Genomic DNA, 15681 nt, shown 5'->3' with positions numbered 1-15681 from the left:
CTGTGGAACGCCCTCCCACCAGATGTCAAAGAGAAAAACAACTACCAGACTTTTAGAAGACATCTGAAGGCAGCCCTGTTTAGGGAAGCTTTGAATGTTTAATAGACTATTTTATTTTGATATTCTGTTGGAAGCCGCCCAGAGTGGCTGGGGAAACCCAGCCAGATGGGTGTGTGTGTGTGTGTGTGTGTGTGTGTGTGTGTGTATATATATATATATATATATATATATATATATATATATATATATAATATTATTACTAAATAACCTTTTTTGACACCTGGGAATTTTAGTCTGAATTATCCTCAACAGAAAGGACTCTAGGTTTTTTGGGAAAGCACTTTTGAACATTTTTTTCCAATTCATTATGGATCGTTTCCCAATAATCTTTTACCCTTTTACAAGTCCACCACATAGGAAAGAACGTTCCCTCTGCCTTTGCATCTCCAGCACTTATCTCATTCAGTCTTACACATCTTTGCAAGCCTAAGTACTTCTTAAGAAGTAGCCTAGCTACAACTGGGCTGTGTGTGTGTGCTCTCTGTCCTACCCTGGCTAACCACAAGGGCTTCTTTCGCTGGTTATGTTCTTACCTGGGTCTGCAGAACCGTTCTGCTGCGGAGAGTCCGAGAGGCTAGACCTGGACCTGTTCGAATGCACTGAGTTTTGTGATACATCTTGCTGGCTTTCCCAACGACTCTAAAAATAATTCACAAAGGCGGAGGGGGAGAGAAAACAAGAGAGATGAAACCGGAAGTCCCAACGCTCAGGAAATATTTGGCCAAAGTTTCCCCGTAGAAAACATCATAAGCAAAAGAAGCAGAGCAGCAAGAACAGGAATCCTTGACCCAAAGAACAATTCAAAGCACTGTTTTTGATCTATAAAGCCTTAAACGGCTCAGGACCGCAATACCTCGAGGACCGTTTCTTCCCATATATACCCTGAGATCATCAACCGAAGTCTTTCTTCATGTGCCTCCTCCGTAAGAGGTCCAGAGGGTGGCAACACAAAAACAGGGCCTTTTCTGCAGTGGCTCCCCATTTGGGAAATGTTCTCCCCAGGGAGACTCGCCTGGTACCTCTGTTGCATATCTTTAGGCACCAGGCAAAAGCAGTCCTCTTCTTCCAGGCCTTTGGCTAATTAAACAACCTATGGCCTTTGAAACGGGGAGGGTGGCATTGTTATGTATTTTTGTGTTTTTATATTGCAAAGAGTCTTGTGCTCCTCAGATGAAGGGTGGCAGGGTAATTTAATAATGTACGAACAATGCCCTCTTGAGATTTCTAAAATGCCCTCTGCAACCTGGTGCCTTTCATAAGTTTCAGAATACAATTCCCCTTTACAGTTGTACCTTGCTTCTCGAACAGAATGCATTCCGGAAGTCCGTTCGAAAACCAAGGCGCGACGTCCATTGCCTGCAGGAGTGTGCTGCAGCCAATCGGAACCGTTTGAAAACCGGAACACTCACTTCCGGGTTTTGATCGTTTAGGAGCCGAAAAGTACGAGTTTCAAGGCGTTCAGCAACCAAGGTACGACTGTATTATGTTTTTAGATATCCTGTAGGCCACAGGAGTGGCTGGGGGAACCCAGCCAGATATTTGGAGCAATATTATTATTATTATTATTATTATTATTATTATTATTATTATTATTATTATCATCATCATCATCATCATCATCATCATCACCATCATCATCAGACTCAGCACAGCCACAGCCTTGGGCTGGGGCTGATGGGAGATGTGGTCAAAAAACAGTCCGTAGACTATCAGTCCATAGAAAATATTCCAATCACTTTGTCCCACAAGCGGCAGCTGCAGTGGTGATGCTTCTCTTCGGATAACGCAGAACCGCAACCCAGTTGTAGAGGTTACTGCTCTTTGAATAAACCTGGCCTAGCCTTCTGCAACCTAATTAGGAAATTAAGACAGGTTTAAGGAGCCTCCAGCCTTTGGTCCAATGTGTGACCCGCTGTAATCAGAAGATTACGGCAATTGAGAACATTTTGCCTGCAACGCCGTTGGAGGCTGCTCCTATCATCTACAGTTACCCAGCTATTTGTGATTTTTTGCAAAGCCGTAATTTTATCATCCGCAATTAGATGCCTGGGCTGGTGGGGGCGGAATGCACAGAAAGAGCCAGATGTTTCAGACAACAACTCCCATCCCTTGGCGGTACGGATCCGTAACGTTCAAAGTGAGACATCAGCGTTGAAGACCTTCTTACAAGCTCAGCCTGAATCACACCCACAGATCTATCGCTCCCCTCATGTGGTTTCAGGCAGAGAGAGAGACAGAATGATCACGCTCATCACTTCAGCCTCCCGAAAAGGATTGTAATAATAGAGAAAGACAAGAACGGACTTATTCATTATTTGTCTGGCGAAACCTCTGCCAAATGACTGGGCACAGAGGTCAGACTTCATTAAGCTAATTCTCAACAGCCACTTTTAAGAACATATTGCTCTCCCCTTGCCCTTGAAAGGTCGATGCACAAATGTCTCAGCGCCTTCTGCACGATCTTTCGCCTTCCTGCCCCTCTCCACGCACCTGTTTTGCAGATGATCCCGGGAAGAAACTGCGGGGAATTTTCGGCCCACCGCTGTCATCTTAAAAGCAAAGAGTTGCTGCAGCGAGGCTGGATGGATCTTGGGTCTGATCCCGCAAAGGCAAAATATAGAAGGTGAAAGGAAGTGAGGCCAAGCCCAGAGTGGGGAAATCCAGGACATCATCAAGGTCAGGGGTCAGCAAACTTTTTCAGCAGGGGGCCGGTCCACTATCCCTCAGACCTTGTGGGGGGCCAGACTATATTTTGAAAAAATATATGAACGAATTCCTGTTGTTTTTTAGTCGTTTAGATGTGTCCGCCTCTTCGTGACCCCTGGACCAGAGCACGCCAGGCACTCCTGTCTTCCACTGCCTCCCGCAGTTTGGTCAAACTCATGCTGGTAGCTTTGAGAACACTGTCCCACCATCTCGTCCTCTGTCGTCCCCTTCTCCTTGTGCCCTCCATCTTTCCCAACATCAGGGTCTTTTCCAGGGAGTCTTCTCTTCTCATGAGGTGGCCAAAGTATTGGAGCCTCAGCTTCAGAATCTGTCCTTCCAGTGAGCACTCAGGGCTGATTTCCTTCAGAATGGATGGGTTTGATCTTCATGCAGTCCATGGGACTCTCAAGAGTCTCCTCCAGCACCAGAATTCAAAAGCATCAATTCTTCGGCCATCAGCCTTCTTTATGGTCCAGCTCTCACTTCCATACATCACGACTGGGAAAACCAGAGCTTTCACTATACGGGCCTTTGTTGGCAAGGTGATGTCTCTGCTTTTTAAGATGCTGTCTAGGTTTGTCATTGCTTTCCTCCCAAGAAGCAGGCGTCTTTTAATTTCGTGACTGCTGTCCCCATCTGCAGTGACCATGGAGCCCAAGAAAGTAAAATCTCTCACTGCCTCCATTTCTTCCCCTTCTATTTGCCAGGACGTGATGGGCCCAGTGGCATATGATATAATGCTATTGTTTTAGTTAAATAATTTGTTTAAATTGTTATTAAGGAAATTGTTATTTTTTCTTTCCAATAAAGTGCAGCAGAAAAGTTGTCCAAATATAAACAATGATTTCATAATTATCTGTCTATGCATTTCTAATAGTATAACAAAATCAGTAATTTTTGATATAACTGTAAAAACTACTCTGAAAATTTATTATTCCAAAAATGAAACCTCCATCTGGTTGTAAATATTAAGATTATACCAGTAAGAAGCGGAGTCTTTCTTTTTTTAAAAAATGATTTAAATCAAGTCTTACTGACTAGTGATTTAAATCAAATCCATCCTGTAAGCACCAAACACGGACAGCGAATTATCGGGGGCCTGATGAGCCTCCTGTTTTTACTGCCAGCTTAGTAAGGTAAAGGGACCCCTGACCATTAGGTCCAGTCGTGGCCGACTCTGCGGTTGCGGCACTCATCTCGCTTTATTGGCCGAGGGAGCCGGCATACAGCTTTCGGGTCATGTGGCCAGCATGACTAAGCCGCTTCTGGCAAACCAGAGCAGTGCACGGAAATGCCGTTTACCTTCCCGCCAGAGTGGTACCTATTTATCTACTTGCACTTTGTGCTTTTGAACTGCTAGGTTGGCAGGAGCGGGGACCGAGCAACGGGAGCTCACTCCGTCGCAGGGATTCATACCGCCAACCTTCTGATCGGCAAGTCCTAGGCTCTGTGGTTTAACCCACAGCGCCACCCACGTCCCTACTGCCTGCTTAGGAATGCAAAAAACCAACTTGCATGTGTGAGTCAATCGCTGTTAGGCCACAGATCACACGACCTGATTGCCACTAAACCAGGCAGGCGTCAGCTCACACTGCAGACATCTGTGTGCAACCGAAGTCATGTCCAGGTACCGTCAAGAACCACTCCCACATTTCATTCTAAATTTGCAGAAGAGCAAGGACGTTCCACATAGCTTATGCCGAGTCTGGGATTTTGGCATTTGGAGAGGGGAGGTTTGGGACACGAAAAAAGGAGATTTTTGTGACTGTGGACAGCAGGGGCCTCTGCAGCGCTTGGCATGGGTGGGTAGCCGTGTCATGCGCCTGCTTTGGGGGTGTGCAGCCAAATCTACAACCTGACCGACACTTACTGTGCCCGCTGCAGAGTCGACTGGACAGCGGTCACTTGCCGATGGGCCAAATTGCAAGACACGCCGAAGGAACCGTTAACTACTGAATGCTATACAAAGTCACGTGCCCCATGGTTGAACCTCACCAGTTTGGTTATGAAGACTGGCTCAGTGCTCACTGTTTTAACAGTTCCAGCCTAGCTTTACTTACTAAATTCAGGGTGGATACAAGATTCGGAACAGACATTGGATTCAGGGTGAACGAAATGAACCAAAAGTAATGTTAGACAAATTCACTGGAGGACGGCAGCTGGCTTGATAGAGAAACAAAACCTCCATGTTCTGTGGCAGTATAGCACCGAATACTAGGTGCCTGGGCACAAACAAAGTTTTGGGTTTCGTCTTCATGTCCTGCCTGTTGACTTCTCAGAAGGGTCTGGCTGTTCACTGTTGGGACAGGATTCTGGTCTCCTTGTGCAGTCCAACACACTTGATCTATGCGCTATGTTTATGCTTATACAGTGGTACCTCGGGATGCGAACAGGATCCATTCCGGAGCCCCGTTCGCATCCTGAACGCAACATAAGATATGTCAGCGCGGGTCGCATTTTTCCGCTTCCGCACATGCGCGTGACATCATTTTTAGCGTCTGCGCATGCGTGAGTGGCAAAACCCGGAAGTAACGCGCTCCGTTACTTCCGGGTTGCCATGGAGCGCAACTCGAATGCGCTCAACCCAAAGCACATTCAACCCGAGGTATGACTGTAATCCCATTGGCTCGTGTGCATCTATTGCTAGCCATTTTTATCCCCACAGGCTTTTTGTCAGCGCTGTAGGGTCTTTGGGGCAGATACCCAATGTATCTGGGGCTTATTTTGTGGTCTAAAGTTCTCTGCAAATTGATGGCGCTGTACAAGAGATAGGGTCTCAGAAGCAAGACTTATTTGACTTGTCGGATAAAGTCATCAGGCTCACGGCTCAGGGAGCAATGCGCGTTCCACACTGACATGCTGACCACCACCTTTCAAAGAGTTACACCTCCTCCCAGGTTAACGAAGCACAGGGCGAAAACGAAGAACGACAACAGCATTTCCAAAGCAGGTTTTTAAGGGTTAGTGAGCAAGGCGGTTCACGGGAAAGCACTCCAGAATGGGATAACAGATTTATCCGTTCATTAGGTGAAGCTAATGAATTAGTTACCTCTGCCTGGACCTTTGGATACTGACACATGCAATGGGGGTGGATACCGTTGAAGGGTTAAGAAACAAAAACAAAAGAGAAAGAAAGAGAGAACAATGAAAATCCGGATTACGAATGATTTGGCACACCCCGCCCTCCCCACCCCAGCACAAATTAAAAGCCCCCTTAGCTTGGTCAAAGGGAACATGCCTTGACGGGTCGCTTTGCAGATGCTCTGGAATCCAACAGAAATATTGGGAAATGCAGAAGCCGCCCCCCCAAAAAAGGAGCCACGGATTTCCTCCAACGCTTTTCCAGCAGAAGTTATGGCTCTTACAGAGACAAACCACGTCAAGTCCCGTTGACTTCTAAGAAGGAGAATCGAGGAAGCACCCAACTCGCTCTCACCGAAAACAACAGGACTGAGAACATGCTTAGCTATGGATGGAGCAAGTTGTCTTTCACTGTGTCAGAGCCACCGGTCTACCTAGTTCAGCGCTGTCTGCAATGACCGCCAATATCTCCCCGGGGTTTTGGGCAGAATTCCTTGCCAGCCTTTCTTGGAGATGCCTGGGATGGCACCATCTACGGTCCTCCCTCAGTTTGCACTTAACAGACACAAGTGCTAAAAGCGCAAGGGCGTTTCACAACCTGAAAAATGGTTGGGAAGAAGATTCCTCCGCTGAATCTTGAGCCAAGGCTGAACGGGAGCTATGTCCTAGCATCCCGTTCAGTTACAAGGGGAAGGCGAAGAAGCAGCAGATCATCTTGCCTTGCATGCAGAATCTCCCTGGTGTCAGTTTGCATTTCTTGGTGCAGAAAGGTATTGATCTGATGTGCAGAGCCAATGTGAAAGACCTACATTGGCTCCCAGTATGTTTCCGAACACAATTCAAAGTGTTGGTGCTGACCTTGAAAGCCCTAAATGGCCTCGGTCCTGTATACCTGAAGGAGCATCTCCACCCCCATCGTTCTGCCCGGACACTGAGGTCCAGCTCCGAGGGCCTTCTGGCTGTCCCCTCCCTGCGGGAAGTGAAGTTACAAGGAACCAGGCAGAGGGCCTTCTCGGTGGTGGCACCCGCCCTGTGAAACGCCCTCCCATCAGATGTCAAGGAAATAAAGAACTATCTGACTTTTAGAAGACATCTGAAGGCAGCCCGGTACAGGGAAGCTTTTAATGTTTGACGGACTACTGTATTTTAATATTTTGTTGGAAGCTGCCCAGAGTGGCTGGGGAAACACAGCCAGATGGGCAGGGTATAAATAATATATTATTTATTTATTATTATTATTATTATTATTATTATTATTATTATTATTATTAGCCCAAGGTCACCCAGTAGCTGCATGTGGAGGAGCAGGGAATCGAACCCAGTTCACCAGATTACGAGTCCACCGCTCTTAACCACTACACCACGCTGGCTCTCTACACCACACAAGGCGTGGCACTGAACTCACAAATGTGAGGAAGGAAGGATCTAATAAATAGAGCCTATCCTAGTATCTATTCACATCCTAACATGCAGAAGGTCCGAAATTCAATCCCTGGCTTTTCCAGGCAAGGCTGGGTGACACCCTTGTCTGAAGTCCTGCAAAGCTGCTGCCTGCCAGTGAAGACAATACTGAACTAAGTAGCCCAATGGCTGGGATCAGCGTAACACAGCTGCCTATGCTCCTAACAGGGCATTTTCCCTTCTAGGGTACGCTCTCTCATAAACGTTTTCAAAAACAAAACAAAACAAAAGAACCCTGCTAAGCGATTTTGAAATCTTACTTTGTAAGTTGCGAGGCTGTACGGTGGGTTTAGATCCTGGCGGCTTCCGGAGAGCTGGAAGAGTGAAAAGGAAGAGGGGACTTTAAAAAAGAAAAAGAAAAAACCCTTTGCTAACTTTTTTTGTGCGTGTGTGTGGCAAAAGTTAACAGCTAAAACAAGAGAACTGAATGATGAATGTTTTGTGGAAGAACGGATTATTTAAAGAAATATTATATGATGAAGACGTGAGCAGGATTTGAAGTACGAGCAGCAGAAGGGTTTAACGATTATAGTAGGTTTGTTAAGGTTCAAGAGACAGAAAACAGCGTGGAAACAGAAACAGCATGAAAAAGCGGGGGGGGGAGTCGGGGGGATGTTTTTATTATGTTTTGAGATGTACGTGTGAAATTTTGGAAAACTTGGATTTTAAAACTTCAGGAAAAGCTATGCGAGAAGAGGTGAGTTGAGCTCCCATGTAAATTTTGGAGCCCAGCCTTCTTGGCTTGGCAGCAGAGGTGGATGCCAGCCCTCACCTGAAGTACAGGTGTGCTTACAAAGGTACTGAGACTGGTGGGGGTGGTCCCCGTTCCCAAGCACATACTGTTCCCCAGCTGCAAGAAGAGGGGGAACATTTCTCTGCCACATTTCCGCCCACCGCATTTCCTGGGGCAGGAGAATCACAATTGTGGAGACTCACTCGGTTGACGTTGGGCGAGCTGAGGCTCTTTCGGTATAGCTTTCCTTTGCCCGTTAGCTGTTCCTTCACCGCAACCTCCTGTGACAGAGAAAATATAATAATAATAATAATAATAATAATAATAATAATAATAATAATAATAATAATTTATTTATACCCCCCCCCCACTCTGGGTGGCTTCCTGCAAAATATTAAAATACAATAATCCATCAAATACTAAAAGCTTCCCTAAACAGGGCTGCCTTCAGATATCTTCTAAACGTCAGATAGTTGCTTATTTCCTTGACATTTTATCATATTTTTTATTATTATTTGTATGCCGCCTTTCCACATTTAAAAAAACAATGCTCAAGGTGGCTTACAGCATGACAAGATTTACATAATATAAAAGTCATAAACAATAAATAAACCACATAAAAAAAATACACAACCAAATGGGAAACTATTTCCACAGGGCGGGTGCCACCACCAAAAAGGCCCTCTGCCTGGTTCCCTGTGACCTCACTTCTCGCAGGGAGGGAACCGCCAGAAGGCCCTCGGAGCTGGACCTCAGCGTCTGGGCAGAACGATGGGGGTGGAGACGCTCCTTCAGGTATACTGGGCCAAAGCCATTTAGGGCTTTAAAGGTCAGCACCAACACTTTGAATTGTGCCCAGAAACGTACTGGGAGCCGATGTAGGTCTTTTTTTTGACCAATGTAGGTCTTTCAGAAACAAGAGGAATGGTAAATACCTGAGCTGAACGAAGACAGGGGGGTGGGACGATGACACACCAGCGCCTGTTCTTTGCAGACATGAGGACTACAAACGTAATAGTCTCCCAAAAAATATTTATCCATTTATTTCATAAAAAGTTATCCATTTACAGTCATACCTCGGGTTACAGACGCTTCAGGTTGCGTTTTTTCAGGTTGAAACCCAGAAGTACTGGAAAGGGTTACTTCCGGGTTTCGGGGGTCGCGCATGCGCAGAAGCTGTAAATCGCACTCTGTGCATGCGCAGAAGTGCCGAATCACAACCCGCGCGTGCATAGATGCGCCACTTCGGGTTGTGAACGCTGTGGGTTGCGAACGTGCATCCCGCACGGATCACGTTCGCAACCCGAGGAATGCAAGGGGAAGTATTCCCCGGGTTCTGTGATTTTGCATGAGAGGCCCCAACTCCACAGCAAACCAACGGCCACGTGGCGTTTCGACTCGGCATCTGCTCACCTGACGCAACCTGTCCAAAGTAAGGATGTTCTCAACAGCCAGGACACTCCGAAGGTACTTCTCTATCCGGGCTTCCGAATCGGCTGAAGCTGCATTCTCAACGTTGGCAGCCATTCTCGCCAGGGCCTCCCTCTCCTCTGCCCCCTGGGCATCCTGGAAGGAAGACAAGCCGCCCGGAGTTAGCCATGCTCCAATAATAATAAAAATAATAATGATAATAATTTTATTTTTATTAATATTTTTACAAATTATTTCCAAAAATCATATACTTTCTTATCTTATACAATATTTTGGACTTCCATCAACTGCATCTGAAAGATTTTCCAGTCTTTATCACTTAATCTGCATTTCATTCTTTTCAGTATTACATTTAATACTAACTTCACTAATAATTCTTATCATAGTTTTCTCTGCAAAATTTCGCAAAGTCCTTACAAAACTTCTTGCAATCCTACTAGTGTAATCTGTTGATTACACTTGCTTTTCAAATAATTCCTATATTTACTCCAGTCCTCTGAGAATCTCTGATCCTGCAGGTTTTGACTCCTTCCTGGCATCTTATCCAATTCTGCATAGTCCAAATAATTTATTTATTTATACCCTGCCCATCTGGCTGGTGTTTCCCCAGCCACTCTGGGCGGCTCCCAACAGAATATTAAAAACACGATAAAACATCAAACGTTATAAACGTCCCTAAACAGGGCTGCCTTCAGATGTCTTCTAAAAGTCAGATAGTTGCTTATTTCCTTGACATCTGATGGAAGGGCGTTCCACAGGGAGGGCGCCACTACCAAGAAGGCCCTCTGCCTGGTTCCCTGTAGCTTTGCTTCTTGCAGTGAGGGAACCGCCAGAAGGCCCTCGGAGCTGGACCTCAGTGTCCGGGCAGAACGATGGGCGTGGAGACGCTCCTTCAGGTATACTGGACCGAGGCCATTTAGGGCTTTGAGAGTCAGCACCAACACTTTGAATTGTGCTCGTTTTGCACATGCGCAGAAGCGCCAAATTGCAACCCGCGCATGCGCGGGTTGCGAACGTGCATCCCACACAGATCACGTTCGCAACCCGAGTGTCCACTATATGACAGTAGTCGAGGGAAGAGGTTTGCTCTGCAAATATATATATATATATATTCACCTCTGGGATATTTGAGACGATTTCAAAGGTGACTCCACAACCAGGAACGGAACTTCGGTAAGACATTCTTCTCAGGAAACTCTGAGCAAAACCCTGGGAAGGGGGGAAAAGAGGAAAACTTGCAGCTTCAAATAAGTTGGCGGCAAATACAAGGAGGTTTCTTTCAATGGGAGGAAGCCAATAAGCACATTAGCAGCCGCTTAGAGCGAGAGAAGAACAAGCAGCTCCCATTCAGCTCGAAGGAAGACAGAATAGAGGCCTTTTGCAACCTGCGATTCCTGTTCCTGTTCCACCCAAAACAAACATTTGCACAGAGTGTGATCACCAGCCGGATGAGAAAGGTTTTAGTTGGATTGCCACCTGCTTTTAAGCAATTATATTCAAATTGATCCAGACGCGGGGGCCGCTGAGGGTTAAACCACAGAACCTAGGACTTGCCGATCAGAAGGTCGGTGGTTTGAATCCCCGTGATGGGCTGAGCTCCCATTGCTCGGTCCCTGCTCCTGCCAACCTAGCTGTTCGAAAGCATGTCAAAGTGCAAGTAGAGAATAGGTACCGCTCCGGCGGGAAGGTAAACAGTGTTTCCATGCGCTGCTCTGGTTTGCCAGAAGCGGCTTAGTCATGCTGGCCACATGACCCGAAAGCTGTCTGCAGACAAACGCTGGCACCCTCGGCCTACAGAGCGAGATGAGCGCGCAACCCCAGAGTCGGCCACGACTGGACCTAATGGTCAGGGGTCCCTTTACCTTTACCTAAACCCATGGCAACCTTTTAGAGCATGCAAGGAATTGAATTTTGTAAATATAAAAACCAAGAACTATTCTTAAAAGGGAAAGTCGCTTCTTCTTTGGGGGCGGAGGCAGCGGAGGGGAAGAAAACCCGAAGGGACCCCAGATGCCATCTAGTCCAACCCCCTGGGATGCAGGTATCAAAGGAAAGCATGCATAGCTCTGCATTTGGTGCATCGGGTGGTGGAGGACATTCACACACCGAACTATATGTCGGTTGTCCTGGCTTCTGGGGACCCCCAACTCCCAAATCTTTCCGGCAGGTAGAAGGATCTGTGGGACTGAGTGTGTCTGAGAGGCTCCGTGCCACATTGAAAACATGATTTGTAACGGTTAGAGATGCTTAGATCCCCAGAAAGCAAACATGTGAATTGACCTCAAGTTTCTTGCGCTGGCGCAAATGTTACGTTTAGTAAAATAATAATAAAATTTTATTTACATCCCGCCCTCCCCAGCCGAAGCCGGGCTCAGAGCGGCTAACAACAATAAAAGTAACACACCATTCTTAAATCAAGAGACTTCCGGGGGCGGCGCGAAACTGTAATGGCGGTCCTCTTCGGGCTCTGAAGAGGGGCTCCGCGGAAAAGGGTCGTTCGCTGCGGCATAGCGACGACCCATCAAGATAAACCACGGGTAGAGTGAGCCCGTGGCCGTGGGACTCGGCGGGCACCAGAAGCTGCCCCGAAAGCACAGAAGGGACCCCGTAAGGAGACCCGGAGTGAAGGAGGGGTAGCGGTGCTGTGAGTTCATCGCTCTTTCCGCGGAAGCGAAGCCGCGCGGCTGTTACAGATGAGCGCTGATCCTTCTTCCTAAAATCAACGCTAAACTGCAAGCAACTAACCCGTGAGTAAAGGGGTTTAAAATTTGGCAAAGAAATTCGGTTAATTTGGCTGAAAGCGGGAGACGAGAAAAGGGAAGTCCGTCTTCCGACATTGCTGACAAGATCAAAGCAAAGCTAGAAACGGAAGCATTTGAAACGGGACTTTGGGAAGTTTAAACTTTTTCGTGCCATAAAATTTGCTTATTTTATTGAGCTGAAGGTGGAAACGGACATTGACTAAAAGAAGCAGCAGATGGTGACTTTCCTCCTATCTTCTTTCTTCTTTGGGCTGTATTTTTAAAGAGCCAGATTGTCGGGCTGCCAGAGAGAGAGACTGTGTCAAACTGCGGAAACAGTTGCAAACTGTGCTAGAAAGTAATTGTTACATTTGAGCAGAAAAGACTGATTGGGATACTGTTACAAGCACCTTTCGTGAAACTTTGTTGATTTATAAAAGGTGCTTTGGGAGATCTTGAATTTATGAAGGGACTTTTGGATTAACGAATTTACTGTTTTGAAACAATTTGGAACTTTAATGGCGGATTACTTCCTTCCTCGTCTTTGAAATCGGGTGGCACTCCCCCTACAGGGCTTTCGGATTACAAAATCCTGGGAACTGACTTTTGTTTTGAATTCCATCTCACTGGCTGTTTACTCCTGAATTTGTCTTTCCCATGGAACAATAGACAATTTGACCTTGAACATTGACAGATGTGTAATGAGTGGTGCAGGGAGAACAAGAGCGTCTAAAGCAAAGGAAACTAAAGAGGCTAAGGAAAAAGAAAAGGAAAAGGAAAGAAGACCAGCACAATTTGTACAAACAACATTGACCCAAGGACGCCGCTCGTCGGTTCCAGCGGTACTGGTGTCTCATAGAGAACAAAGGGAAATAACTGAGAAGTCCACTGAGGAAGATATGGCAGCAGGTGGGTCAGACACACTATTAAAACAAATATTGGAGCAACTATCAAGTCTAAATCAGAAGGTGGACGATCAGTCTGTGAAGATAGATAAAGCAACTTCCTCGATCCAAAAACTGACTGACCAAGTTTCCCAGCACACGCAAGCCATAGAGAAATTGCAAGGAGCAACAGCGGAAAATCGAGAATTAGCTGGAGAAGCAATCCAGAAAGTGGGAGTCCTACAAAAAGAGGTTGAAGAAATAAAAGGAGAAGTTAGGCCCCTGCACAAACAGGTGGGTGAACAACAAGTCTATCTGTCAATGGTGGAACTGAAAAATCGTGAGAGCAACATCAAATTGAGAGGTATTCCAGAACTCGAGCAAGGAGACTTGATTGGATACTTAACACAGGAATTCTCGAAGTTCTGGGGTTTAAAGGAAGACACGGATTTTAGGATTGTCTCGGCATATAGATTGGGAAGACTGGTAAGGAAAGACAGATCCAGAGACTGCCTGATAATTTTAAGAACAAAGGAAGAGAGAGACAAGATCCTAGGCCTTCACTTCAAAAAAGCAATTGAAATACAAGACAAAAGAGTGGAAATTTACAGAGATATCCCGAGGCAGCTGCTGGACCTTAGAGCCACCTATACAGAATTAGCAAAATTGCTGAGACACAACGCAATCCCCTATAGGTGGGAGTTTCCACAGGGATTATCCTTCACCTACAAAGAAAGGAAGGTTAAAATAAGAACACCTGAAGATAACCAAAGGTTCCTTCACGACCACGGAGAAGATCTCCAAAAAGGAGCGGATTGGCTTCCAGTTTTACCAGCACCAGCACCGCCCGGAAGTGGGCCAACGCCTATACCTTCGGGATCTGAACAAAAGGAAGACACCCCATCTTAAGAACATCTGAAATAGAACAGGATGTCTCTGCAGCTACTTAGTTGGAACATAAATGGCGGGAATTCTCCGGAAAAAAGGAGAAGGATATTTTATATCCTAAAAAAAGAACAATTGGATGTAATATGTTTGCAAGAAACACATGTGACTAGGCTCCACAGGAAAGTATTAATCAATAAAAGACTTGGCCAAGAATTTATCTCATCAGACAAAGTTAAAAAAAGAGGTGTTGTAATTTATGCAAAGGAGAACCTGTCGCCAAAATTTTTATTTAAAGATGATCATGGAAGAATCCTCGCAATTGAAATCCAAACACAAGGGGAAAAGATTTTGATATTAGGAATCTACGCGCCAAATGATGGAAAATCAGAATTCTACAAGAAGCTGCATGAGACAATGATGGACTATTTGGACTATTCTAATATTATCGTGATGGGAGATATGAATGGGGTGGTGTCTACAAATATGGACAAATCCCAAAATCAAAACTTAACAACAGACGGTAGACTTCCTAAAACCTTTTTTGAAATGACAGACAATATGGACTTGATTGACATTTGGAGGACAAGGAACCCCTTGGGTAAAGAAGGAACCTTCTTTTCTGAGGCCCACTTGTCATGGACACGAATCGACCAAATTTGGATATCTAGAGGACTGGCCCCGAAAACGAGAAAAGTGGAAATCTGCCCAAAAACCTGCTCCGACCATAATGCCTTAAAAATGGAATTGAGACTTTTCCCAACTGGATCCTTCAGATGGAGAATGAATGACACCTTGCTAAGAGATCAAGAGATCGTTAAGAAGGCCCAAAAAACGCTAAAGGACTACTTTGAAATAAATTTGAACACTACGGTGGAGAAAAGAATAATCTGGGACGCAAGCAAAGCTGTAATGAGAGGGTTTCTGATACAACAGAATACAATAAAGAAAAAATTTTGGAATGGAAAAAAGGAAAAAATTCTAGAGAAAATAAGTGAAGGAGAGAAAAAGCTGAGAACTAATCCGAAGTCAAAAGAGGTGCTAAGAGAGATCAAATTCCATCAAGCACAATATTCGAAATTGATTAATCAAGAGATTGAGTGGAAAATTAAACAAATGAAGCAGAGATCGTTTGAATCAGCAAATAAATGTGGAAAGTTGTTAGCTTGGCAATTGAAAAAAAGACAAAAGCTAAACACAGTCACAAACCTGGAGATTCAAGGAAAAATAGTTCAGAAACCAGAAGAAATAAGAAAGTGCTTCCACAGATACTTCAAGGAACTTTATGCACAGGGGCCTCAGAAAGAATCGGAAATAGACCAATTCTTGAGGACAAATGGACTATCTAAAATAAGTCAAGATAAAAGATCAATTCTCAACAGTAAAATAACTCAACAGGAAATTGAAGGTGCCATCCAAAATATGCAACTTGGCAAATCTCCAGGCCCAGATGGTCTCACCTCCAAATATTATAAGACTCTGAAGGATTGTTTGATACAACCGTTGTTGGAGGTTTGCAACCAGATTATGGAGGGGAGAAGGGCACCGGAAACGTGGAAAGAAGCATTCATCACATTGATTCCCAAGTCAGAGAAGGAAAAGACTCAGCTTAAGAACTACCGTCCCATCTCACTCCTGAATGTGGATTACAAAATATTTGCAGACATTTTAGTAAGTAGACTTAAAAACGTTTTAAACG

General features: G+C 45.3%; 1 protein-coding gene across 1 annotated transcript in view; it reads right to left on the bottom strand.

Moving 5' to 3' along the window:
* Positions 1 to 15681, bottom strand: part of KIF13B (kinesin family member 13B) — a 204265-nt gene that overhangs the window by 31850 nt on the left and 156734 nt on the right. Inside the window, 6 exon segments of the mRNA XM_081188907.1 lie at positions 594 to 699; positions 5816 to 5836; positions 7569 to 7622; positions 8245 to 8322; positions 9455 to 9607; positions 10589 to 10681. Of these exon segments, the coding sequence (XP_081045033.1) occupies positions 594 to 699; positions 5816 to 5836; positions 7569 to 7622; positions 8245 to 8322; positions 9455 to 9607; positions 10589 to 10681 (505 nt within the window).

This window comes from Podarcis bocagei (genome assembly GCF_964188305.1).
Source record: "Podarcis bocagei genome assembly, chromosome: 3".
In the NCBI taxonomy this organism is placed as follows: Eukaryota; Metazoa; Chordata; class Lepidosauria; order Squamata; family Lacertidae; genus Podarcis; species Podarcis bocagei.
Note: the sequence above shows the minus strand (reverse complement) of the source record. Positions and strands in the feature narration are given on the sequence as shown.